This window comes from Rhipicephalus sanguineus, chromosome 7 (genome assembly GCF_013339695.2).
Source record: "Rhipicephalus sanguineus isolate Rsan-2018 chromosome 7, BIME_Rsan_1.4, whole genome shotgun sequence".
NCBI classification, from domain to species: Eukaryota; Metazoa; Arthropoda; class Arachnida; order Ixodida; family Ixodidae; genus Rhipicephalus; species Rhipicephalus sanguineus.
This window is the reverse complement of record NC_051182.1, coordinates 31,857,465-31,882,224: the sequence shown is the minus strand read 5'-3', so window position 1 is coordinate 31,882,224 and position 24,760 is coordinate 31,857,465. Positions and strand designations below refer to the sequence as shown.

Below are 24,760 nucleotides of genomic sequence, written 5' to 3'. Positions count from 1 at the left end.
GGCTTGGAACCACTAATGTGAAGCTGCCTTAATTATTGTAGCACATGTACATAGATACATATGCTACAGTAGTGTATGCATTATGCCTTGTTTCTTTTTATTTGTGGCAGCGTAGTATATTATGTGCTATGCTTGCCTGTTCTAGTTGAGTCCTCGTGAGGGTATTTATTGTGCTGGTATTTTTTTAAGAGAAAGGATGATATCTAATTTGTAAATCTTCGTATAAAATGGAAACCTTATTAATGTGCTTGAATTATTATAGAACCATGCTTGCAGATTCATCATCTATAATTACTCCAACAAAAATCAAATCTCAGCTTAACCTTTCATGCCTCATTTTCCTTTCTAAAATTTTGCTTGTTTTTGTCTCTATACTAAACTTTTATGCTCCTTGCCAGCAGGCATTTTATTCACCAGATTAACTCAACAATCGCCTTGCCATAACTATTGAAATGTCTTATAGCTATAGATAACGACTCCAAAGGGAACTATATTTCTTTCTAATTACTACACACATCTGGAACAGTCTTCCCATCCACATTGGCAAATATGTAGTTTAAAACATCCTGGTAATTATGGCATGATGTGTTACCCAAGAAGCATTGTCTTATTTATACAACCCTATTGTAATCCCCACCTGGAAACCTTCAGTTATGAACGTATGAGCAAACTCCTACAATAAGCTTTCAGGGTCCGAAACCTTTAGCCACCTTCCATCCATTCCAGTCCTAAACTAAAGAAATCAAAGCTCAAGTAAAAGTAGTTTACTTACTCATTTAGAGATGGTGCATAATGCAATGCGACAATGCACGCGTGAAGCAGCTATGAAGGAACTTGTCGAACAGTGCCCGACCACAGACCACTGCAGCAGTGTGGCGTTGTCGGGAGGGGCACAGCAACGGACCGCAAAGGGTTAAATATGAAGGTCGTCCCACATAACTTTCGCCAACACAAGTTCACCTGCAGCATGACTATGGCCACGGGGAGGTGGCAGAGTGTTTTGATGGTGGCCAGCAGCTTTTGTCGAGTGACGGCGCAAGTGCGTGCTGCTAGCCGAGGGCTGCCTAGGTGATAAAGCGTACGTAAAGCGCTGCAGGTGACCTTGTTCTCTGATTGCATGCTTAAGAGCAGCTCGACAACAGTGCGCAAGTGGTCCGTCACATGCCTTTTTTCATATTTCGCGGGCTTCCTTTGTAAGGTAGAAAAGAGGACTATCGTGAGGCATGTCAAATAGGAAACAATTCAGTCACTGGTCTCAGAAGGTGCTCTACAACTGTGTGTGCATAATTGACTCTTCAGCCAATAATTAAAAAGTTGGGTATATAAACACAATTTATGAGTCAACTAAGGGGAAAGTAAAAAATGTAGCCTGAGTAACTATAGGCTTGCCCAAATGGTATGCCCATGCTTCAGTTCGCTTTTAATGCACCTTTCACTTTAAAGTCCTGGCTGAAGTTATGTCTGCATGTAAATTCCGTTTGAAATTATGAATAATTGTAGAGCATTATTAAAAGACAACGCATACGTGTGTACGTTTTCCAGTCTGAAGGGTGTTGTAATGGCACCTGTTCTGATGCCACAAAAATTAAAATCACGGCAGGTGCTGGAAAAGAAGCGTGTGTTCTCCTGACACTTCCATGCAGTACTGGTGTTATGGTTCTGGGATGCATGAAACACTCCTATCTCACTTTTCACGCAGGTGAAGCCAGTGTCATGCAGCTTCCAAAACTTTGTCAGAACAGTTGGGCAGCTTCGAAGATTGCAAGCGTATGTTCACAAATCCACCACGAGCTGCCTGCCCAGTTTTAGTAAAAGCTGCATTAAAGACCACAGCTGAAGCCGTATCCTGAGTATATACAGCTAGCATGGCATATCCAGCCTGGAAGCATAGACTGTTATGGACATTCTTACCTTAGCCCACGGAGCAGCACTTGCAGCCGTGGTCACCGCAACAGTCTCCTCTCTCCGTGGTGGCAACATTGTAGTGCTTAGATTGTGTGTTGTCATAAAGTTCACATCAGTGGGAATTCGAATGTAGCATGGAATATTTTTTCTAAACCACTTTAGGAAATGTCTCTGGCACAAGCATTGTAATACTACTGGGACATACTTAAAGCAAAGTAGGTATCTCTCCCAAGGTTCAAGTCAGTCTAGTAAGTTTGAAAGCTTAGGCAAGCTTGTCCTTTGCTGTGGAAGAAACCACCGTGAGCTCACTAGGGGCATAAAACACTTTCTACTTTAATTTCCTGTTTATTTAATTCATACTCTATTTATTAATTGATTTATATCACTATTAGATCAATGTTATGCTGTTTGCAAAGATGGAGGAGAATTATATTTAGATAGTTTGCGACACTACACATTGTGCCTTGAGACTTGTGCAGAAGACAAAGACAATGCTAGGTAACATGGCGAGAGAGCGAAAGTTAGTGAAAGACAATTAGAATGTACGATCAGGAGAAAGGTATGTACATCTAACTGGGTAGCCTTCTCATGCAAAGGGAGTTCCCTTAAGAATAAGGGTGCTCTAGTGTACATACAGCAGATACTGTTCTCAACTCATGGCTGTGAATTTGCCACCGTCAATAAAGTGGTAATTTTACAACCAGTGTATTTTGCCATTTTTAACACGTGGCACAGAAACCTTGAGAGTAACAAAGAAACTCTAAAAGAAAGGGGCCACACAGTGTATGATTGAGTGAAAAAGGATAAGCGTTACTCTAAGAGAGTGAGAGACAGCAAAGTGAATCAGAGAAGTAAGGGAGGCGTCCAATATCCTAGCAGAAAACTAGCGCAGCTTGTGCTAAGTTGCACAAGGCTGGGTCACAGCAGAGCCGGTGGGCAGCTAGCTGGTCCTGGCTTGGCTAGGCTTTTACCCGCTCACGTCTCTTTTTTCCACCCCTGGCTATTCCATACTCCTATCCATTTCTTTCCACTTTCTTTCTATTTTTATCTTCCTCTCTCTCTCTCTGTACTTGTCCTCCTCTTCTCCTTTCCCTCCTCTTCACCCGCACTTCCCTTTCCCACCCCCTTGCTATGCTCTACTAGTGTGCCTGGATAGCCGAGTGGGCAAGCGAGTTCCAATCTCGCCTCGTCAAACAAAATTGTTTCGCCAAGACTTTTTCTCTTTCTCTCTCTCTCTGTGTACTCGTTCTCTCGCCCATCAGAATTCTTGCATCCACCCCGGACAAATTGGCGCATGTGTTGTGGAAGTGGAGCAGAAGAGGAAGAAGAGAGCATGTGCTGGTTCATGGCGATGATAATTTTCTCTCTACAACACACGGCGAACCTCGACCATAACAGAGTTGTACGTAACGCGTTAGAAGTAATCGGTTACTTGTAATCAATTACATTTTATTTTATTTGTTACTGGTAATCAATTACTCTTTTTTTCCAAAATCAATTTGTAACCAGTCTTCTACGGCAGTTCTTGTACAGAGCCCATTTTTTCACCTTTTCCTTGGCCTTACCTGCAACGCCTTTCCTGAGCGCCAGCACCAGCGAAGCGTAACGCTTCATAGAGGACATGGAGACTAGCATCGAAACCCTGCGGAACTACGTGCTGGTGCACAAGGTGTTCTTACGTTATAATACCGCCCTTCCCTTCAGCGCATGCATTGAGCGAGTGTTCAGTGTAGCAGCTGACCTCTTAACGAGGAAACGTGGAAGAATCAGCAACAACAACAAGTTAACAACGTGGAACACCATATTACAAAAACCACAGCAAGCCTCCCAGCCATCACGCAAGCCTTCATTCAGCCTTATCTTTACCATGCAAGCCACCGTAGTTTGTTGTTGTAAACTTGTGTTATTGTGTTAGGGCAATAAAATTTTGAAAGAAAGCAATGCAAAAGTATTTGTGTACATTTGTGCAATTGCTCAATTACTTTCCTGGGGCTGTGATTGACCACTGTAATCAATTACATTTTAAAGGAAGTAACTTTCATTGTGAATGGTTCCTTATTTTCTGTAATGTGTACAGGTCTCGAACATAACAGCTCTGCTGTGATATTATGAGCTATAACATGGACCTAGGCAGGTCACATCATGAGCAGGACAGATAACCAATTATTGATCAGAGTGTCAGAATGGATACCAAGAGATGGGGAGCATGGCTGTGGATAGCAAAGGGTATGAATTTAAGAAATTTGAAGGCATAAAAGGGAAATGAGCTAGCACAAGATAGTGTGGGTTGGATATCATTGGCAGAGGCCTTCATCCTGGCAGTGCACATAAGACAGGCTGATGGTGATGATTTGTTTGTACCTGTACACAGAGGCCTACATACTCTTCCTCATTCTGCAGTTTCATTGGGCTATAGACTCAAATATCTGTGTACTTTCTTAGTTTTGTCAATGCCTAATGGGGTTTGCCCAGTCTGTAATCCTAACTTGGACTCTAGATGTGCTTTTACCCCTTATGCACTCATAGTACGTAATGCACATGTGCTCTTCATAGTTTTATGGAAGTTCATTTGATATGATGAGCTTCTGTTAAACGATACCTTCTGTTTCTTTAGTTCAGACACTACCATACTTGCTCGTCAAATACAATTTTGCAGTTGCCTAAAATGGAACAGGATCGTTTAATCAAAATTCACGAGAAACAGGAAGCACTGAGAATGCACAGACTCCTTACTCATTTGAATATTGCCTGGCTCTTTGTCCTAAGAGGCGTTAGCAGAACAACTCGGTATCTAGCTGAAATTGGGGTGATTATACTACCCGCTGTATAATCTCGTGAAAGCAGTGTATTTCTAAAGGAAATGTTTGCACTGTTCACCATGTATTAGCTAACACACGATTTCTTGAAATAGCAGCCGTTTAAGGTTATATGGAGAAAGAAGAAATCTCGTGTTTTACCGTATGAACTTGCTAATCAGCAAGCATTGTGTGGAAGCAATTTGAAGCGTTACTTTCCATAAGGAGCACCTCATGTTGCAGTCTCCCGCCATCACGACATTGCAAGTTCGGTTTGTTCTTTTGCTGTTTATAAGGACTGAAAAAAGTCGTAGTTTAAATAAATGCGTACAGCAGCAACCGTGGAAGGCTTTGTTCACACTCCAAGATTCGTGCGACGGTAATATTTCTTGATCTAGGAACAGCTACTGGTCTGATCAATCACTGAAGGAAGGTGTGGGAGCGGGCTAGGAGGAGCGGGCTAGGAGGAGCGGACAAGGAAGAGGACAAGCGCTGTCCTCGTCGTTACTTGCTCTGCTGTGCACCTTTTTGCGCTAAACCTTTAACATTATTGCTGAACAATCGCATCATTCAGAGGAATCCCACGCAAAACCGTCGTATAATATTAGCGTCGTATAATCGAAAAACTAAGAATGTAAGCATTACTCAGTCTTGCAAATAAACGGGTGCAGAAAACTCTGCTACGAGTACAGACGGCGCGAATAAGCCCGACGCGAACCTGCAGATCATATCTTGAATTTCACGATTAAAAAAAAATTTGGATTTTATGCGAATAGCCTTTCTGATAAAAGGAGTCCGAGAGTCCCTGCGCGTAAGCACAAAGCTATGGTTTGCATCGAGTACGAAACCGAAACCAGGTAGCAGCATTCTTTCATCGAAGCGTCATCGCCATCACACTATCGCAATGGAGCGCGTATTCAACTATAAGTGTTCTGCTGCATTTTAGCTATGGTCGCTAGAATATAATTTAGCTCGTTTATGTCCGTTCATTTTGTGCGCGGATGCGGCCGGCCGGTGTGCGTTTAGCTGTTCTCGGTTTAAGTGTGATCGGTGATGAGCCGCTTTCATTGTGAAAGCTCACTTCAAGAGTGTTGCTTGCGCGAGGCCTGTGAGCGCGAGTAGCGCGAACAAAGACAGGAGGTCTTCACCTGCATGTCGACCAGGAAAAAATTTTACCGGCCGAAAATGGGAAAATATCCGGACCAGAAAGGCTAGCTTGCTGACAATCACAAGCAACTCCATGTCGATCATACAACTTTAGAAGTCTGCGGTATTTCTACTTCGAAGGCGGACGCGAACAAGCCTGCGCCAGTGGGCGCCACTCCAGACTGACCTTGACGACATTACGAGCCGGACGGGCAGTGACCCCGCCTTTGGAGAACATTGCCGAGTGCATGACCGGGACTATTACTTTAGTCGCGGAGGCCATCGGCTCGCGCGCTTTGGTCATCTGAGCGGGGTCTCTCCTGACTTTTTACGTTCTATCCAACTATAGGTAGCGACCCTTGAATACGCACGCGATATTGGCATATCCAGAAGCAATCCTTAAGGTCAGGCAAACTAGCCACTGCAGGATGGATTGCCATAATATAAATTTCCGATTCTTTAAAGACAAATTGTACTCTTCTCTCTCTCTCTTTCTAATCGTGAACATGGGGCCATGTCAGTTTTAGATGAGAAAGCTGGTGTCATTACAGTCGGGTAAATTTTAATTTTGAACAGGCGAAAGTTGGGTGTGCATCAGATACCAGTAAATAGGTTTTTTTTTTCTTTTTTTTTTTTGGCACGGTAGGAGAGAGGCGAGCCATGTGGCGGGTTGGCTTAAAACTGCTTCATTTAATGGTGGTTCTTAATTAGTTACTTCTGCTTGGTTGCCCGGACTAAAACGATATGCTGTAAAATGCGGGTCGTCGCATAAGCGGGGGACGTATAAATGAGTTTCCACTGTATATTCTGTTGATGGCACGACCACACTTGAGCAATCGATATTTCCCGCCAGGGGCGTAGCCAGAAATTTTTTTCGGGGGGGGTTCAACCATACTTTATATATGTTTGTGCGTGCATTTGTATGTGTGCGTGCCTATATACGCTAGCAAAATTGAAAAATATCGGGGGGGGGGGGGGGGGGGTTTGAACCGCCCCAATATTCAAGCTTTCAATATTGTACTGCGATATAATAATTTTTTTCTCGGGCAGTAGTTGAGAGGTGTCCTACAAGGCAGACTGGCTTAAAATTTCATTGTTTAATGGTGGTTTTTAGTCGGTTATTTCTACGGGGATCTTGCCGGGAGCAAGCCAATTTGTCCTAAAATGTGAGCTGTAGCATAATCGGGGGACGTATAATTAAGGTTCTATAGCATTTGCTGCTCCATGTCACAACCGCGCATTAGTATTCTCTATTTCCCGCCATATTAAAGTCTACAATATTATAAGTGCTTGTCTCTTTGATAAATGTAAGCAGTTGCATGTAATAGGTTGCCAAAAAGTAATCAGTCGATCACAAAAGTGTGAAGAGATGTCACTTATTACAAGTAAATTGTTACATGCAAGTCTGGTTGATGCAAAGGGTGAATGTTTGTCTGAGTGTACTGTATGTGTGTGCTGGCTTTAATAGGGATCTCTGTCCTATTGCAGATGTGTTAGTTCCCTCTATGGAGCACCCAAGAAGTTGCGTGCTTTGGACGTTGCCATAAGTGCACCACACGAGCCTCTTCACAGACCTTTGTTGGCCATTCTGTAGCAGTTTGATTTGTTATGTCCTTCAGATTGGGATGGTTGTGTGACTCTGACCACTGTTTGCTGCTATGGATTGGTTGTATTGGAATGGGGGAAAATTGGAAATTTGCTTTTTGCACTGTTAGTCTTATGAAATTGGGAAGAAAAGAATGGCTGTCATTATGGTGTTTGGTACAGTCATCAGAGTAAACAAATTGTGCCTGTCTTTACAAAGCATTGGTTCCGGCTAGAAAGGGGGTAATGCGTATTATTGTCTTACAAGTCTCTCTAACAATGGAAATGTTCTTAAAACTGTAGCTTATAGGAAAGAGTTTTTAGGCAAGTCACCACAACGCTGTGGAGTGGCACTTTGGCTTTGCACTGCAGTCTGTGAACTATGATTTCGAAAGTTTACAGTGGAAATATTGTGTTACTTTATTATACACTCAGCCCTGTCATCCTTCGTGTTTGTGTTTTTGTGTTGTACTTTTAGAAAGGCAGGATATCAAAAGCAACAACGACCATCTAACTTGGTCGACTTACTTTCTACTGTGGCACTAACCGATGAACCTGAATGCACTGAAATGTGGCTGCATTTTCGTCCTCCTCTAAAGATGACACCATTTCTTTAAATATATGCATAAACTTCTTTCATTCATTTTCTTATGTTTGTATATTGCTAGGTGCATTTGGTGTGCTCATATTGTGACTATGTTGATGCCTAATTTGCATGTAATGGTTCAAGCTCATGTGTGCATTGTTCAATGTAAGACACTAAAAGAGCTTTAATAATTTAGGCATGCTGAGATGGCTTTCCGATTGCGGCTTGAATGTTCAGCCATTGTATTCATTCAGGTTAATTAGTAGTTGCATAGAAGGATAATGTGGAATATCATCTCACGTGGGTGATCGTGGGAGTGAAAAAGTTACTTGTAGTAATTCATTGTATCATCATTCTTTCATTGAAGTATAAAACATTAATGTGATACGTGTGAACTCTGCTAATACATATATGTAGCAGTAATTGTTTGTGTTATGCAGAAAAGTATCCCTGTATTTTTCACCACCAGAAGCACTGGTGCTATTTCAAACCACGTAAATGTTTCTTTTTTCATATTTTGCAGATTGTTTTAATTTGATATTTCTCACTTGCATTTCATTTCACATGCTTTGTGTGTTCAAAAATGGAATGATGCTTTTGCTGTCCTGCACTGTATAGATACTTGTGTGCAAAAGAAGCAGTGCCTGGATTAGCTCTAGTGGCAAACGTCCATAAGAAACTTTGTCTCTCCATGTAGTTTTAAAATTGCACACAGATCAGACCTCTATCTATTGGCAGCAGGTGTTTGGGTGTTTTAAGCATAGTATTTATGTAGAGAGAGTTGGGAGTACTGTGTCACTGGACCCTTACCAGTCAGTGGGATGTGGTTTGGGTAGGCCACGGTTATGACATACTTAGAAGTATAGCAACACTTCTTGACTGCTGCAGTTGTGGTTTACGTAGTGTGTGACACATAATTTGCATTGCATTCCTGTCTTCCTGTGGCTTTGCAGGTTTCTTCTCATTGGAGTCTCCAGAGCAGTACAGTTCACTAGTGACCGTAGAGAGCGGATGGCATACCTGTCGGCAGTGCACCTATATGACGAAGGAAAGGACGAATATGGAAAGTCACCTTCGCAAATATGCGGGAAAACCCCTCTACCAGTGCCACTTATGTCCTGCTGTGTTCACTCACAACTGCTCCCTCGTGCACCACATACGCACCCACACAGGAGAGCGTCCCTTTTCCTGTGACCACTGCAGTGCATCCTTTTTGCGGAAAGCCACACTGAATGATCACTTGCACAGCCACACAGGAGAGCGTCCCTACTCCTGTGACCACTGCAGTGCATCTTTTTCGCACCGAAAAACCCTCACGCAGCACTTGCTCACCCACACGGGAGAGCGTCCCTTTTGCTGTGTCCACTGCAATGCATCCTTTTCGCACCGGACCACACTGAAGAGGCACTTGAGCACCCACAGCAGAGAGTGTTCCTTTTCCTGTGTCTATTGCAGTGCATCCTTTGCTCAAAAAGGCAAGCTCAGTGACCACATCTCCCGTCACCATTCATAGGAAAAGCCTTAAAGGTGAGTAGCATACAGACTTTGCTTGTCAAGGGGGGGGGGGAGAGAAGGGTTAATTGATGAAATTAAGTGTGAGAAAAGGTAACTGCTTACACCCTTCGAGAATCGAATTTTTTCGCGAAATGCACTAAGAAATGTAGGAAAGAAGATGAACACTCTTTTTCTGCCTTTTCTGCAAAACGAGTGAAAAAGCTATAATAATCCTTCGTCTTATCGTCAACGAGATGGAGTTAGTTTTTCCGAGTCCCCAAAACAGAGAAACGCAACCAGGGCGGCATTGTTTGTGTAATTTAGCGCCACACAGAAACAGATGAAATTGCACCCCGGGGAGGAATAAATGAGAGATAAACAAGCGGTCACCCTTTGAGAGAACTTTCTTGATGTTATTCATTATATACATATGTGCAGTACTCACGGATTCAAACAAGACATCAAATTTTTTAGTATAACGACTGGTATGTGCAGTTGCTTGAGAAAACCACGTCATGTCGTAATAAATATCGTCACTAAAGATAATGTTAGCTGTGATCTACACACGCGAGTCGAAATGACGCCGATATGACTCAAACTGAAAACGGTGAAAACGAAAATATGTGCATTCCTTAGTCCTAAATTGTCCTGTTTCGCTCTGTGAGTACTGTACCTATTTAAGCAGAAAGAGAAAAATAGAGAGGTGTGCAATTGAAGCCAGGGCTCAGCAGCATGTGTTTCGGTCTTGTCTCCAACTAAGTCAGCACACAAGTTGCTTGGTTTACGTTTTATATAAGGTAACGGTTAAATCTTGTTTGAAACAAACTTTAGTTCATGATATTAACTATATAATCTTGTTTGAAACAAACTTCACTTTCATGAAATTCACCATACACTGATGTATTTAAGCTTTTAAGACTGTATTATTATCTGTCATTGACAAAGTTCAATGACAGATAAGATGTGCTTGTGTCTGGAGCTCTGAAGGATGCCGTTTTCTCTGTTTAGGCATAGTATCCTCCGTGCTGGATGAGATGCGAGGAGCCCCATTCCATCCCAACCTGGATGCAGCATGTATTGAAGCTGTGATGCTTACAAATGGGAAGATTGCCGTCATGGATCAGCTTCGAAAATGGTCTTCTTTCTTGAAAAAGGAAAATGTAATGGTAAAACTTGTCAATTAAAAAGAACAAGCCATTTACTTTTGATTGAGGTATGAAGATGTCTTTTAAATGTGGAACCAATATGCACATTTTCTCAAATTTGGGATTTAAAAAAATTTCATTGAGCTTGCAGGCGTCAGTGATTGAAGAATATTTTGAATACACTACAGTAGACCCACGATAATTCAACATTAGATAATTGAAACTTTTGGTTCATTGAAACGTATATCAGAGTTTTTGTTGATGAGGTATATTAAAACCGTTTATTTCATACAGCTCCATTGCGTTAATGCGGTTATTTAATATTTTTTGCTTGCCCATGCCCGGAGAATTTCTACTGCCTTGGTCACACATTGCAAAACATTTGCATTCTCATATCACTGGCAGTCGCAAATAAAGCAACTCGCCTGCCTACACTTGTCAAGGCAAACAAATTAGCCAAACCCAATGTGCTAACAATGCTGTGTTGATTGTAGAGGAAAGAAAATATGGCACGTCTCGCGCACTGTGAGAATCAATGTAATGCGAAGCAGTGAATGAGGTACTGCATACACCACATTGTTTGCATTTAACAGAAACCAAGGCATTAATGTCATGACATGTCGTTCACTATCACATCCTGGCCATGCGTGCATGCATGTACTGTCATGAGCAAAAGTAGAGGGAGAGAAATAAAAGATAAAAAGAAGGAGAAAACTAGTGATGAGAATAGAGAGATAGAAAGAGCATAGGAATAGAGGGAGAAAGAAAGGAAAGAAAGACAAGGAAATGGGGAAAGAGAGATAAATAGAAATAGACAGAAAAAAGGGAAAAATATAGAGCGAATTACATAAAGAAAAAAAAAGATAAAACTAAATAGAATCAAAGAAGACTGCCTAGCTCCGCACTTCCTCTAGGCTTGGAAGCACTAGTGTGAAGCTGCATTAATTTTTATAGCACATGTACATAGATACATAACAGTAGTGTATGCATTATGCCTTGTTTTTTTTTTATTTGTGGCAGCTTAGTATATTATGTGCTATGCTTGCCTGTTCCAGTTGAGTCCTCATGAGGGTATTTTATGTGCTGGTATTTTTTTAAGGAAAGGGATATGATATCTAATTTGTAAATCTTCGTATAAAATGGAAACCTTATTAATGTGCTTGAATTATTATAGAACCATGCTTGCAGATTCATCATCTATAATTACTCCAACAAAAATCAAATCTCAGCTTAACCTTTCATGCCTCATTTTCCTTTCTAAAATTTTGCTTGTTTTTGTCTCTATACTAAACTTTTATGCTCCTTGCCAGCAGGCATTTTATTCACCAGATTAACTCAACAATCGCCTTGCCATAACTATTGAAATGTCTTATAGCTATAGATAACGACCCCAAAGGGAACTATATCTCTTTCTAATTACTACACACATCTGGAACAGTCTTCCCATCCACATTGGCACATATGTAGTTTAAAACAGCCTGTTAATTATGGCATGATGTGTTACCCAAGAAGCATTGTCTTATTTGTCCAACCCTATTGTAATCCCCACCTGGAAACCTTCAGGTATGAACATATGAGCAAACTCCTACAATAAGCTTTCAGGGTCCGACACCTTTAGCCACCTTCCATCCATTCCAGTCCTAAACTAAAGAAATCAAAGCTCAAGTAAAAGTAGTTTACTTACTCATTTAGAGATGGTGCATAATGCAATGCGAAAATGCATATGTGAAGCAGCCGTGAAGGAACTTGTCGAACAGTGCCCGACCACAGACCACTGCAGCAGTGTGGCGTTGTCGGGAGGGGCACAGCAACGGACCGCAAAGGGTTAAATATGAAGGTCGTCCCACATAACTTTCGCCAACACAAGTTCACCTGCAGCATGACTATGGCCACGGGGAGGTGGCAGAGTGTTTTGATGGTGGCCAGCAGCTTTTGTCGAGTGACGGCGCAAGTGCGTGCTGCTAGCCGAGGGCTGCCTAGGTGATAAAGCGTACGTAAAGCGCTGCAGGTGACCTTGTTCTCTGATTGCATGCTTAAAGGCCAACTCCGGTGATTTTTCGAGGTCGATGGATCTCAATGAAATTCGCTGGGTACGTTCCTTTGAAAGTTTCCGTCATCTATGCCAAATTACAGGCTTGAGACACGCGCAGATTGTTTGCAAATGAATTTTAAAGATTGTCTGCAAACGCCCTCCCGGTTTCCCACAATTATTGGCAACATTGCGTCTGTGACGTCAATATTGTTAAGGCGACGGAAGTGACGCAGCCGAGGGCACCGCTAACTGTCAATATCAGACGCGGCACTGTCGGTCGCAGACATTACAGCTAATGCGCGGCGTCCTCACCTCTCCACTGTGCGCCTGCTCGTCCCGGCTGTCACAGTTTTCATACTCCGCGCCGGCGTGACCGGCATACCTTGCACGACTTCCGGTTCGTAACAACTACTACGTCATACAGAGACAGTACACTCGGTTGGGTTTCGGTTTCAGTATTGCGCCTTTTTGCTTATTAAAAATTATTTTCGAATTTGCTGAGCATTTCTGCTATCGGGTGCGTGACTAGAGTGTCTCAGGAACATAAAAGCACCATTAGCCTAACATGGTGAAAAAATCGCCGGAGTTGGCCTTTAAGAGCAGCTCGACAACAGTGCGCAAGTGGTCCGTCACATGCCTTTTTTCATATTTCGCGGGCTTCCTTTGTAAGGTAGAAAAGAGGACTATCGTGAGGCATGTCAAATAGGAAACAATTCAGTCACTGGTCTCAGAAGGTGCTCTACAACTGTGTGTGCATAATTGACTCTTCAGCCAATAATTAAAAAGTTGGGTATATAAACACAATTTATGAGTCAACTAAGGGGAAAGTAAAAAATGTAGCCTGAGTAACTATAGGCTTGCCCAAATGGTATGCCCATGCTTCAGTTCACTTCCAATGTGCCTTTCACTTTTAAAGTCCCGGCTCAAGTTATGTCTGCATGTAAATTGTTTTTGAAATTACGAATAATTGTGCAGCATTATTAAAAGACAATGGGTGGGTACGTTTTCCAGTCTGAAGGGTGTTGTAATGGCACCTGTTCTGATGCCACAAAAATGAAAGTCACGGCAGGTGCTGGAAAAGTTACCTTTGTTTTCCTGGCCCTTCCATGCAGTACTGGTGCTATGGTTCTTGGGATAGATGAAACACTCCTATCTCACTTTTCATGCAGATGAAGCCAGTGTCTGCAGCTTCAAAAAGTTGGTCCGAACAGTTGGGCAGCTTCAAAGATTGCAAGCATATGCTTACAAATCCTCCACGAGCTGCCTGCCCAGTTTCAGTAAAAGCTGCAGCGAAGAGCACAGCCAAAGCCGTATCCAGGGTATATACAGCTAGCATGGCGTATCCAGCCCAGAAGCCTATGCTGTTAAGAACATTCCTACTGCAGCCTACCGAGCAGCAGTTGCAGCCGTGGTCACCACAACAGTCTCCTCTCTCCGTGTCGGCAACATTGTTGTGCTTAGATAGTGTGTTGTCATAAAGTTCACATCAGTGGGAATTCGAAGGTAACTTGGACTATTTTCTATAAACCACTTCAGGAAATGTTTTTCGCCCGAGCATATTAGTACTGTTGCAACATATTTAAATAACAGTAGGTATCTGTCCCAAGATTCAAGTCTGTCCGGTAAGTTTGGGAGCTTGGGCAAGCTTGTCCTTTGCTGTGGAAAAAACCACAGTGAACTTAGTATGGACATAAAACACTTTCTACTTTCATTCTCTGTTTATATTTATTTTATTCTCTGTTTATTTATTTTGATCCCTATTAGATCAATGTTACGCTGTTTGCAAAGATGGAGGAGATTTATATTTAGAAAGGTTGCGACACTATACATTGTGCCTTAAAACTTCAATTGTTTCAGTAAATTGGAAACACGCGTCATTATTTCACTAATACACAAAAAGGGAGACATGAAAGACTCAAGGTACAGATGGATCAACCTTATTTTAACATTGTGTGAAATATTCACGACGATGATTTCGGGTATGATAAGAGCCATACTTGAATTTAATAAAGCTGGACAGGAGCTGGCTTCAGGAAAGAGTACTCTACCATAGATCACCTTCATGCAGTCAATATAATTTAGAAATCTGCTCAGTACAAGAAGCCCGTTTATATGACTTTTATAGAATATGAAAATGCATTCGACTCGTCACATATAACATTAGTTCTGGAGGCATTGCATTGGCAAAGAGCACGCAGAACATACATGAATGCCCAATGCAGAGATTCCACAGCTGCTATGATCCTCTTCAGGAAAGGTGGAAAATTTTGATCGAGAAAAAAGTCCAAGAAGAAGATACAATCTCTCCATTATCATTCACTGCGTGACTAGAAGGATTTAAATGACTGGGTTGCGAAGAAATTGGAACGAAGGATAATATCTCAGCAACTTACAGTTTGGAGGTGACATTGTGCTACTTGGCAGTGACGGCAACAAATTGCAAAAAGTTATCGAAACCAAGAAAGTGTCAAAGTTGGGTTGAAGACGAATATGCAGAAGACAAAGATAATGCTAGGTGGTCTGGCGAGAGAGTGAAAGTTAGTGATAGACACTTCGACCATAGAATCGGTAGAAAGGTATGTATATCGAACTAACTTGAGAGCCTTCTCATGTATAGGGAGTTCTCTTCAGAATAAGGGTGCTGTAGTGTACATACAGCAGATACTGTTCTCAACTCACGACTATCAACTTGCCACTGTACATGCAACAGATACTGTTCTCAGCTCATGACTGTCAATTTGCCGCTGTCACTAAAGCGGGAATTGTACAACCACTGTATTTTGCCATATCTAACACATGGTGCAGAAGCCTTGAGGATAGCAAAGAAACTCTAAAGGGGCCACACAGTGTATGATGGAGTGAAAAATGATAAGCATTACTCTAAGAGAGTGAAAGACAGCAAACTTTAATCATAGAACTAATAAGGGCGTCCAATATCGTGGCAGAAAGCTTTCGCAGCTTGTGGCAAGTTGCACAAGGCTGGATCACAGCAGAGCTAGTGGGCACCTAGCTGGTCCTGGCTTGGCTAGGCTTTTATCCCGTCACCTCTCTTTTTTCCATCCCTTGCTATTCTATACTATACATGGCTATATGTGCTCCCCTTTTATTTGCTGTAAATTTTTTTTTTGTATCTGTATGCCTATTCTTTTTCTTAATGTCTATTTCGTTCTCTGTATTTCTAACTTTCTTCCCTTTCTTTCTCCCTGTTGTTCTCTCGTCTCCTGTCTTTTTTCCTCTTTCTTTCTATTTTTCTCTTCCTCTCTTTCTCAGTATTCGTTCTCCCCTCCTCCTCACTTTCCTTTCCCGCCCCCTTGCTATGCTATACTATAAAAGGCCGTTCTTTCGTTCTTTGCTCTATTAGCATGCCTGGATAGCCGACTTGTAACGACGCTTACCTTCAGATCGTGGGGATCGTGGGGGCAAAGCAGTGCCGTTTGAAATAGTCAAAAATGGGGTGCTCTAGATCAGGAAACAAATACTAGGTAATCACGTTGATTTCCTTGTCTCAATCACTGGCGTAACCACAGGGCTTGGCGCGGGGGGAGGGGGTCAAACACGCCCCTCACCCGTAACTTTTCAATTTTGAACGTCCTGATATACGTCAACAACATGCCCCAGGACAACTGCTTCCCCCTTGTGCAGTACGCGGATGACACGTCCATCCTTGCCCCTATCCTTTGTCCCTCCACAAGTGAGGATCTCCAGGAGTACCTAATGGTGATCGACTCCTGGATCATCTCCAACCACCTGAAGCTGTCCCCCGATAAATGCAGTGTAATGAAGTTCTTGAGTGCTCGCCTGCCTGCCAAGCCCTCATACACTATGCGCGGTATCCCTCTTCCCACGGAGGATTCACTGAAAATCTTAGGTGTGACGTTCACCAGCACTCTGGACTTCAGCCTTCAGGTTGCAAGCGTCGTTGCTAAGGCTCGCCGCGTCCTCAGCTTCGTGTCCAGATTCTCTAAACCATGCGGTCCCGCTACATTTGCCCTTCTGTACACATCACTCGTGCTGCCTATCCTTGAATATGGCTTCGCCGTATGGTCACCCAACCAACAGCACCTTATCGCCCGCATCGAAAGCGTACAAAGAAGAGCCTCGCGCATCCTCTACGCACGCTCCATAAAGTCTCCGCCGGCGGACTACGTTACCCGCCTGAAGATGGCCAAGTGGCGTCCTCAGCGACAACGTCGTGCTGTGACCCAAATGTGCCTGCTGTGTCGTCTACTCGATGGCTCGACTGCTCCCTGGCGGACACCCCCTTATCGTCAGCAGTACGTGTGAATAAACGCTCGGGTCAGCCGGAGCCTCTGCATACACGAACTAAGCGTCACGGCTCCTCCGCCATCCCAGCCGCCGTACTCGAGTTCCTCACTCTTCCCATGAGTGTTCGCGCACCTCCCCCTCGCACCAGCGAAGACTCCAAACATCTCTGCTCTATGTACAGTCGCCATTTGTCCAGCGATTCGTGATGACCTCACCTTCCACCCCCCCCCCCTTTTTTTTTCTTCCTTCTTTCTTTCGTTTTTTTTCTTTTTTTTTCTCTCTCTCTTTCTTGCCTTCCGGTGACGGGCTAGCAGACGCACGCGCGTAAGGGTCTTTCCTTTCTGTCTAGCCTCGCACGCCACCGGAGGGCTCACATTGTTGTGCAAATAAAAATTATTATTATTATTATTATTATTATTATTATTATTATTATTATTACATACAAAAGGTATGGTTGACCCCTCACCCTCCCCCCCAAAATTTGCTGGCTACGCTACTGGTCTGATCATTGAAGGAAGGTGTGGAAGCAGGCTAGTAGGAGCGGACAAAGAAGCGACGAGGGCAAGCGCTGTCCTCGTGGTTACTTGTTCTGCTGTGCACCCTTTTGCGCTTTAACATTGCAGAACAATTGCATCATCCAGAGAGTCGTTCGTGAAAGAAGAAAGTGTAATCGAAAAACTAAAATTTTAAGCATTACTCAGTCTTGCAAATAAATAGGTGCACAAAATCAATCAGTACAGAGGTGCGAACCTGCACTGCCCCGAGGAAGGTAAGCTATGTTAGGAAAAAACCAATCCTTGAATTGGAAGAGGTGTGAGCGTATTTTAAGTTTCACGTTTAAAATAATTTGAATTTTACGCGAATAGCCTTTCTGATAAAACGAGTCCAAAAATGCCTGCACATCAGGACTGAGCTTTGGTTTGGATCGAGTACGAAACCGAAACCATGTCTTTCATGGGAGCGTTCACATGTTCTAGTGTCATCGCCATCACAAAATGGCAGCGTTCGGACAGGCGCGAATAGAGTGTGCTTGCTCGTTAGCTCACACTTGCTGCAACAGAGGGATTAGTATTGGTGAAGACCTCAGAGAAGTGCCAGGGACAGATTACTTGGGCGAGGCGGAACCAACACACGTGCATAGATTATGCATTGGTATCGCCCAGAATTTTCCAGGCCTTGCGAAGAATGTAAGTGGATGTGGACGGATTGGGCAGCCTCGGCAGTAACCACGATAGAATACGCTTGTCCTTTGGTAGTGGTCCTCGGTACTGTGAACGACAACATAGAGCAATGAGGCGAAGACTAACGGATCAGGAATTGCAAGAGATGGTAGCAGAATCAGAAATGAGGGTACAGGAGGTGGGCACCTGTGAGGCCCTTACAGAGGAAATGAAATGGGTGCTGAACCACAAACTTTTAAGAAGAAATCTGTAAAACGATGGAGGGCAAAACCATGGTGGACACATGAAATAGCAGCAGCTATAAAGGTCAGGCGTGAGGCGAACCGAATCCATCGACAAGCAAATAAAGATGGGGATGAGAATATCATTCTCCAGGCATGGGACACTTGTCCCTGAAAAAGGATCCAGCCAAGCTTGTGCAACAAAGCTTACACCGAGAGTTCATGCAAGAACTGAAGGCCGCAAGTCCACAGGCATCGCAAAGATTCTGGTGATACAATAAGGCAGGGCAAATCAGGGAGCAGCAGCAGCATGTACTACGTGCAACATCGGAAGGGAAGTAATATGGAAGGAATGGCATGCCTGCCCCTGCTGGAGGAATAGCTGTGCAATATACAGGGCAAAACTCAAGATAGCAGAGATGCTGAGGAGACTCAGTCATTCATAGTACCTACCGGGTAGACAGAACGAAAGGCAGAACTCCGAATAGCACCCACAGATCGAGAGCTTGACCGTGCAGCAACTAGCATGGATAGCGGGATTTCAGCAGGCTGGGACGATATCCCAATGAGTCTAGTGAAGGCCGCAGGTGAGGACTATTTGAGAGCTCCTCAAGCAAATTATGGTGAACTCTGAAATCCCTAAATCATGGAAGCAGAGCAGTGTGATCCCTTTGTACAAGGGGTCAGGTGACAAAAGAGACTTCAAGAGCTACAGCCACACTGCAGTGACACCAGTTTTGTACAGAATGTTTACACAGGTGCTCAGGGTAAGGTTAAAGCGATGGGCAGAGCTAACAGGTGTGCTGGGAGAGTTCCAGATGGGCTTTCGCACAGGTAGATGCATAGAAGATAATTGATTTATTCTAACACAATGTATCGAAATCACTGAACAAAGAGCCCATTATTGGTGGCTTTCCTGGACATACTGAAAGTGTATGTGTGCATCTTCCATTGCTCTGGGACATCATGCAACGGCTGGGTCTTGAAGATGATCTGGAGCTCCTTAGGTGAATGTATAAAGGTGTAACAGCCAGGGTGGACTTGGGGTCCGCGTGACAGCATCCGTGAATGTTGAGTGTGGACTTCAGCAGGGGTGTCCTTTGTCGCCACTGCTCTTCATGTGGTACATGTAGGTGTGTCCCAAAGGCTGGAAGCATCAGGGCTGGTACTCATTGCAGAACAAGGAGCAGGGGCAGGCAGTGACGACGCGGGTCCCAGCACTGATGTATGCAGATGACATTGCTTTACTGGTGCACTCACCAGTAAAGCCACTCACCGGACGAGTTTCAGACCCTACTGGACATACGTGGGGACATGGTGGCCACACTCCATCTGCAGTGCGATCCACAAAAATGTGGTGCAGTGGTATGGGGGACGGAGAGGTACTCAGGAGAAACATGTCTTCTACAAGGAAGCACCCTTCAGTGCAGACAGTGTGAAGTACCTTGGAGTGCGCATGAACAAGGGGCCCAGACATCTTGAGCAGCACGAGCACGCAATGAGGATGAAGGCAACAAGATACGTGGGCATCTTGAGTAAGCAGACATTGTGAGCTTTCAACAGGTATGAAGTGATGAGGGGGCTATGGAAGATGGTAGTGGTAGCAGAACTGACATATGGGAATGCGGTGCTGTGCATCTCATTCAGCACAAGGCAATATCTGGAAATACTGTAAAATGCCGAGCAAGCCCCCCCCACCCCCCCCACCCCCCCCACCCCCCACCACGGTGAAGGATAATCCGGCCAAATTTGGAGGGGGGGGTTGCTTGCTCGGTTCCGGACCGAAATTCTAGATGACGGCGGGAGAGCCGCTAAAAGTAAAAAGTGCCCATCCATGTTTCTAATGAAATGCTTTATTTATTTACTGCTTTTATTCGTCCTCATCACCGTCAAACCATCGAAGCAGCGACCGGTTTGACCAATATATGACCAGCCACATGACAACGGAATTTTATAAACATTAGATGCACATTCAGTGTACTCATTCTTATGGTTCTTTTTATGCAGGCGATGCTCGTCTTGGACAAAAAAAAGTGGACGCAGGGGAGGAGGGGGAGGGGGGGCACTTACTTGGTCATTGGTGCTTATTTCAGATCTCCCGAAAAAGGGAGGGGGGCGCTTGCTCGGCATTTTATGGTATGCCAAAGAGAGGCCAGCCAAACAGCCCTGGGTGTGCACTGACAGACACGTATAGAAGGGGTACATGGAGACATGGGGTGGTCCTCCTTCATGGCTCATGATGCGGTGGCTAAGGTAACGTATGAAAAGCGTTTCATGCGCCTCCCCAGTGCCAATCTCACGTGACAGGTCTGGATGCACACCATCTTTGCCAGTCGCTGAACAACGTGGGCACGTTGCAAACGGAGCCTGTGAAACCGATATCACCTCCCCACTGGCTGTTTAGAACCCGAGCAGGGTGATGTGAAGGCTGCAGTGCCAGCAGTCGGTACGTGGCAGCTGGTCTGGTGCAGCCGCAGGAAACGAAACAGTGGGTGAAAGCAGCCGAGAAGAAGTCGTTTATGACTGTGTATATGAGGGGGAAGAGGGACACCGCCAAAGAAAATTTCTTCGACAATTCATGAGGAAGTGCTTTGTTGGTGGAGGCATGATCTGGTGCGCTACATACTCGATACTGGAAGGCACGCTATGTTGATGGGCTGCAGACGTAATGCATCCTTTGCAATGCAGGAGAGGAGACAATGGAGCACGTAGTCATTCAGTGTCCAGGTATTCACCCGCCCTCTGAGACAACATCGCTATGGACTGCACTTGGTTTTGTCGAAAGTGAGAGCCAGCGTGAAAGCACCAGAACACGAGGAAATTACCAAACAATGGTTGTAACACTGGTGGCGGTGTGGGGTGCCGTGGTGATTCCAGTGATTCCTTGGCGGGGCCAGCGGTGCTCTGAGAAGTGACGTACTGGAACGATTCATCGAACAATGTGAAATCATTTCCATTTTGAGTGTGTGGCTGTGTGTTAGGTGTTTCACTTTTTTTTGTCTCTCTTCAAAATATTTTTCAGGCTATGCTGTGCCTTGAGTGCAGGCAACCCAATCCAAAGGGCCAGATCACCGTAGCCAGATCACCATAGCTAACGGAGTGCATATTAATTTCAAGTATAAATGTTCTGTGGTAATTTACCTACGGTCCCTAAAATATCGTTTACGTCCGTTCATTTCATGCGCGATTGCAGTCTGTGTGCATCTATCTGTTCTCAGTTTAAGTGCAATTGGTAATGAGCCGCTTTCATTATGAAAGCTCACATTAAGAGAGTGTTATTCTACACACTGAGCTTACTGCCTCGCGCCATTTTTGCTTGTTCGAGGCCCGTGATCGTGAGTAGCGCAAAGAAAGGTAGGAGATTTTTACCTGCATGTCGACCAGGAAAATATTTTACTGGCCGAAAACAGGAAAATATCCAGACCTCAAAGGCTAGCTTGCTGACAATTTAAAAGAACTCTGTGAGCTCACCTTTGGAAGGTCAGTGAGCTCACCTTTGGAACAGAACATTGCCGAATGGATGAGTGGGACTATTTCTTTAGTCGCAGAGGCCATCGGCTGTCTGGCTTCTGTAATCATGGTGGGGCCTCACCTGACTTCTTAAGTTGTATCCGACTATTGGTAACGACCCTTGAATACGCACCTGATAGAGGCGTATTCAGAAGCAATCCTTAAGGTCAGGGAACCTGCACCAGTGCAGAAAATGAACTTCCAAAAGAACAAATTCCTGATTCTATCAAGGGAAATTGTACTTTTCTCTCCCTGTCTTTGTGATTGTAAACATGGGCCGATCACAGTTTGATATTAAAAAGCTGGTATCTTTACATTCAGGTAAATTTTAATATTGAACCGGTGAAAGTTGGGTGTGCGTGAGATTCGAGTAAATACCATAAATTTTTTTTTGGCACGGTAGCAGAGAGGCGACCTATGAGGCTGGTTGGCTTAAAACTGCTTTGTTTAATGGTGGTTTTTAACTGGTTATTTCTACGGAGTTCTTGCCAGGACTGAACCGATTTGCTGTAAAATGTGGGTTGTCGCATAACTGGGGAACATATACTTGAGTTTCTACTGTACATGTTGCTGCACCCCACATGAGCAATCTATATTTCCCACCATATTCAAGCTTTCAATATCGTACTGCCTAGTGGTGTTTGTCTCTTCGATAAATGTAAGTGTAGTCTGAGATAGTTTTAGAAGTGTGAAGAGGCCCCACCCAGATAACAGAAGTGCGGCTGTCGATCACCTCTGTGACTCAAGAAATAGTCCCGCAATGTTATCCAAAGGCAGTGTCATCGACCATCCGGCAAGGTCAATCTAAATAGGTCGCGAAAGTCGGAACGAAAAGTGGTCGGAAACCTATTGCGACAAACATCAACACCCGCGTGACGATTAAAGCGCTACTAGGTGAGGGGGGGACAAACAATGAAAACAAGAAAATAATTAAACGTTTATTTTCATTCGTATTAATTTTATTTCTCACGCATTAAATTAGTAGAATACTTTAATCAAACTTTAGTCTTGGGTATGTGGTTGAGTGGCCAATTTTTTTCGTGTATTTTCAGAAACAGCGGGCACATGCAGGCAGTCTGGTAACATGGGCCAACGGTTTTGCGCATTTTGAGGTGCAAATGGCGTGGCTCGTTTTTGCGCAGTAGGTTTGTGCCTGTCGTCCGTAGATATTTCCTCGCATAACCGTTGTTTTCTAGTCGTGGTACTTGGCAGAAGGTAATATAGCCCATCGCAGCCGTCGGGAACCGTTTCAGTGACTGTGTTTTGCCAGCGCACGGCCGGCGTGCTGTCGTCCTTCGGGACGATGAGTCCGCCACGCTACGCGAAGAAACGCTGCGCTGTCTACGGATGCAAGAGCAACACGTGTGCAAGGTTTGTGTGTGTGATGATGTGGATTGTGTGGCCCATGACGGGGCGAAGAGGGAACGACAGTTCTGCTCTGCGGTACGGCTTGGAGGGGAAGACGACGAAAAGGAAGCGCGAGCGGAGCGTGCGGCTCGAGGAGTTGGAGCGCGACACGGTTGGAACGGCAGCCGCTGGTCGGCGGTTCGGGTCGCGACATCGCTTAACCAGGCGTCCGGCAGCTATGTGGACCTGGTGAGCCTGATTCCCGCTCTGTGCCCGGTGCTGACACAGAGACCGGCAGCCTAGTCTGTTCCTGGCCTGAGGTCCTGGGGCCCGAGTGGTGTCACGAGGTGGCCGCGGCTCATGTTGGCGACGGGCAGCTAACCTGCGCTGCAGTGGCCTGGTGATCTACCGGCCTGCAGTGCCATCATCACCACCACTACCACCTCGCCACGGTCAAGGCAGCGTGACTGTTGACTGCCCAAGGAGTACCGGTGACGACCGACCTCGCCGCAGCGGCAACAGTTCATAACGGCGAGTAGGACAGTTTGTGTCGAGGCGCGTAGGACGTTTAGGATGTAAATAAGGAATGCTGTAGTGTGTTGTGTGTGAATCGTCAGAGTTATCGGTTGTGTTAAAGTCTGTGTTGTGTGTACAGAATCACCTGACTGCTGGTTGAATTATTTCGGATCCTGGGCCCACATTACATCATCACAGTGTGCACGTTGAATTGTTATGCTACTTCTGATTTCTGTGTTATATATTTTGGGGTAATATCCTGTTCAACTGCAATATTTCGCCAATAAAATACACCTTATTTATCAAATCTGTCTTTTTCGTCTTCCCGTTATCTTGCAGGCTTCCATTATGGAGCCGTCATAGTGATAAGAAAAAAGAACATGCAGCTATAAAAAAAAGCAAGAAGCGGCGCCGTGTCAAAAAATTTCATAATTTCGCGCCCATCGCGTTAAAACGTGACGTCATTTCCGCTTCCGGTTGTGACGTCATCTTTTTTCTTTTTTTTTTATTCTGTTTGTCCCCTCCTCACATAGATGGCGACTGTTGCAACAACTAGCCACCGGCTTGACACGTGGGCTTCTACGGAAGTTACGCTACCAGTTTACATATACCTTGCATCCGGCTTATAACTTCAATTTGAAGTGCGTGCCCATTGGTGAAAGCTTGTGTGCACCCGCCTTTTGAGGAGGGAATGCTGAATACTTCTGAAGTTGTATCCGACAATAGTTGCATGTACTTGGTTGCCAAAAGGTAATAGCTTGATCAGAAAACTACCAAGAGATGTCACTGTGACAATTGATCCTGTGTGCTGCACCAGCTGTAGCGCCGCCGGCTACTAGCGCCACCTACTGCTGCACGCGGAAGTGGGAGTGAGGAGAACAGGGCTGCGGCAGTGTGAAAAGAATAGACAGTTCATGTTGTGTTCTCGTAGAGCTCGGGTCTCGGCTCCACTTATTCCGGCAACATGTAACAGTCACTTATTACAAGTAAATTGTTACGTGCAAGTCTGGTTTATGACAAGGGTAAATGTTT

The 24,760-nt window shown here is 44.4% G+C and overlaps 2 protein-coding genes across 2 annotated transcripts in view; both read left to right on the top strand.

The window, feature by feature from the left end:
- LOC119399368 (gastrula zinc finger protein XlCGF8.2DB-like) overlaps window positions 1-10,639 on the top strand; it is a 28,307-nt gene extending 17,668 nt beyond the window's left edge. Inside the window, exon 2 of the mRNA XM_049417677.1 lies at window positions 10,519-10,639. The gene's annotated coding sequence lies outside the window, so the exon portion shown is untranslated. The remainder of the gene's footprint in view (window positions 1-10,518) is intronic.
- The window catches only part of LOC119399367 (zinc finger protein 26-like), a 44,576-nt gene continuing 27,955 nt past the window's right edge, over window positions 8,140-24,760 (top strand). Inside the window, exons 1-5 of the mRNA XM_049417358.1 lie at window positions 8,140-9,515; window positions 10,519-10,595; window positions 16,306-16,965; window positions 19,489-19,580; window positions 19,694-19,890. Coding sequence (XP_049273315.1) covers window positions 9,056-9,515; window positions 10,519-10,595; window positions 16,306-16,965; window positions 19,489-19,580; window positions 19,694-19,890 — 1,486 coding nt within the window. The 5' untranslated portion in view covers window positions 8,140-9,055. The remainder of the gene's footprint in view (window positions 9,516-10,518; window positions 10,596-16,305; window positions 16,966-19,488; window positions 19,581-19,693; window positions 19,891-24,760) is intronic.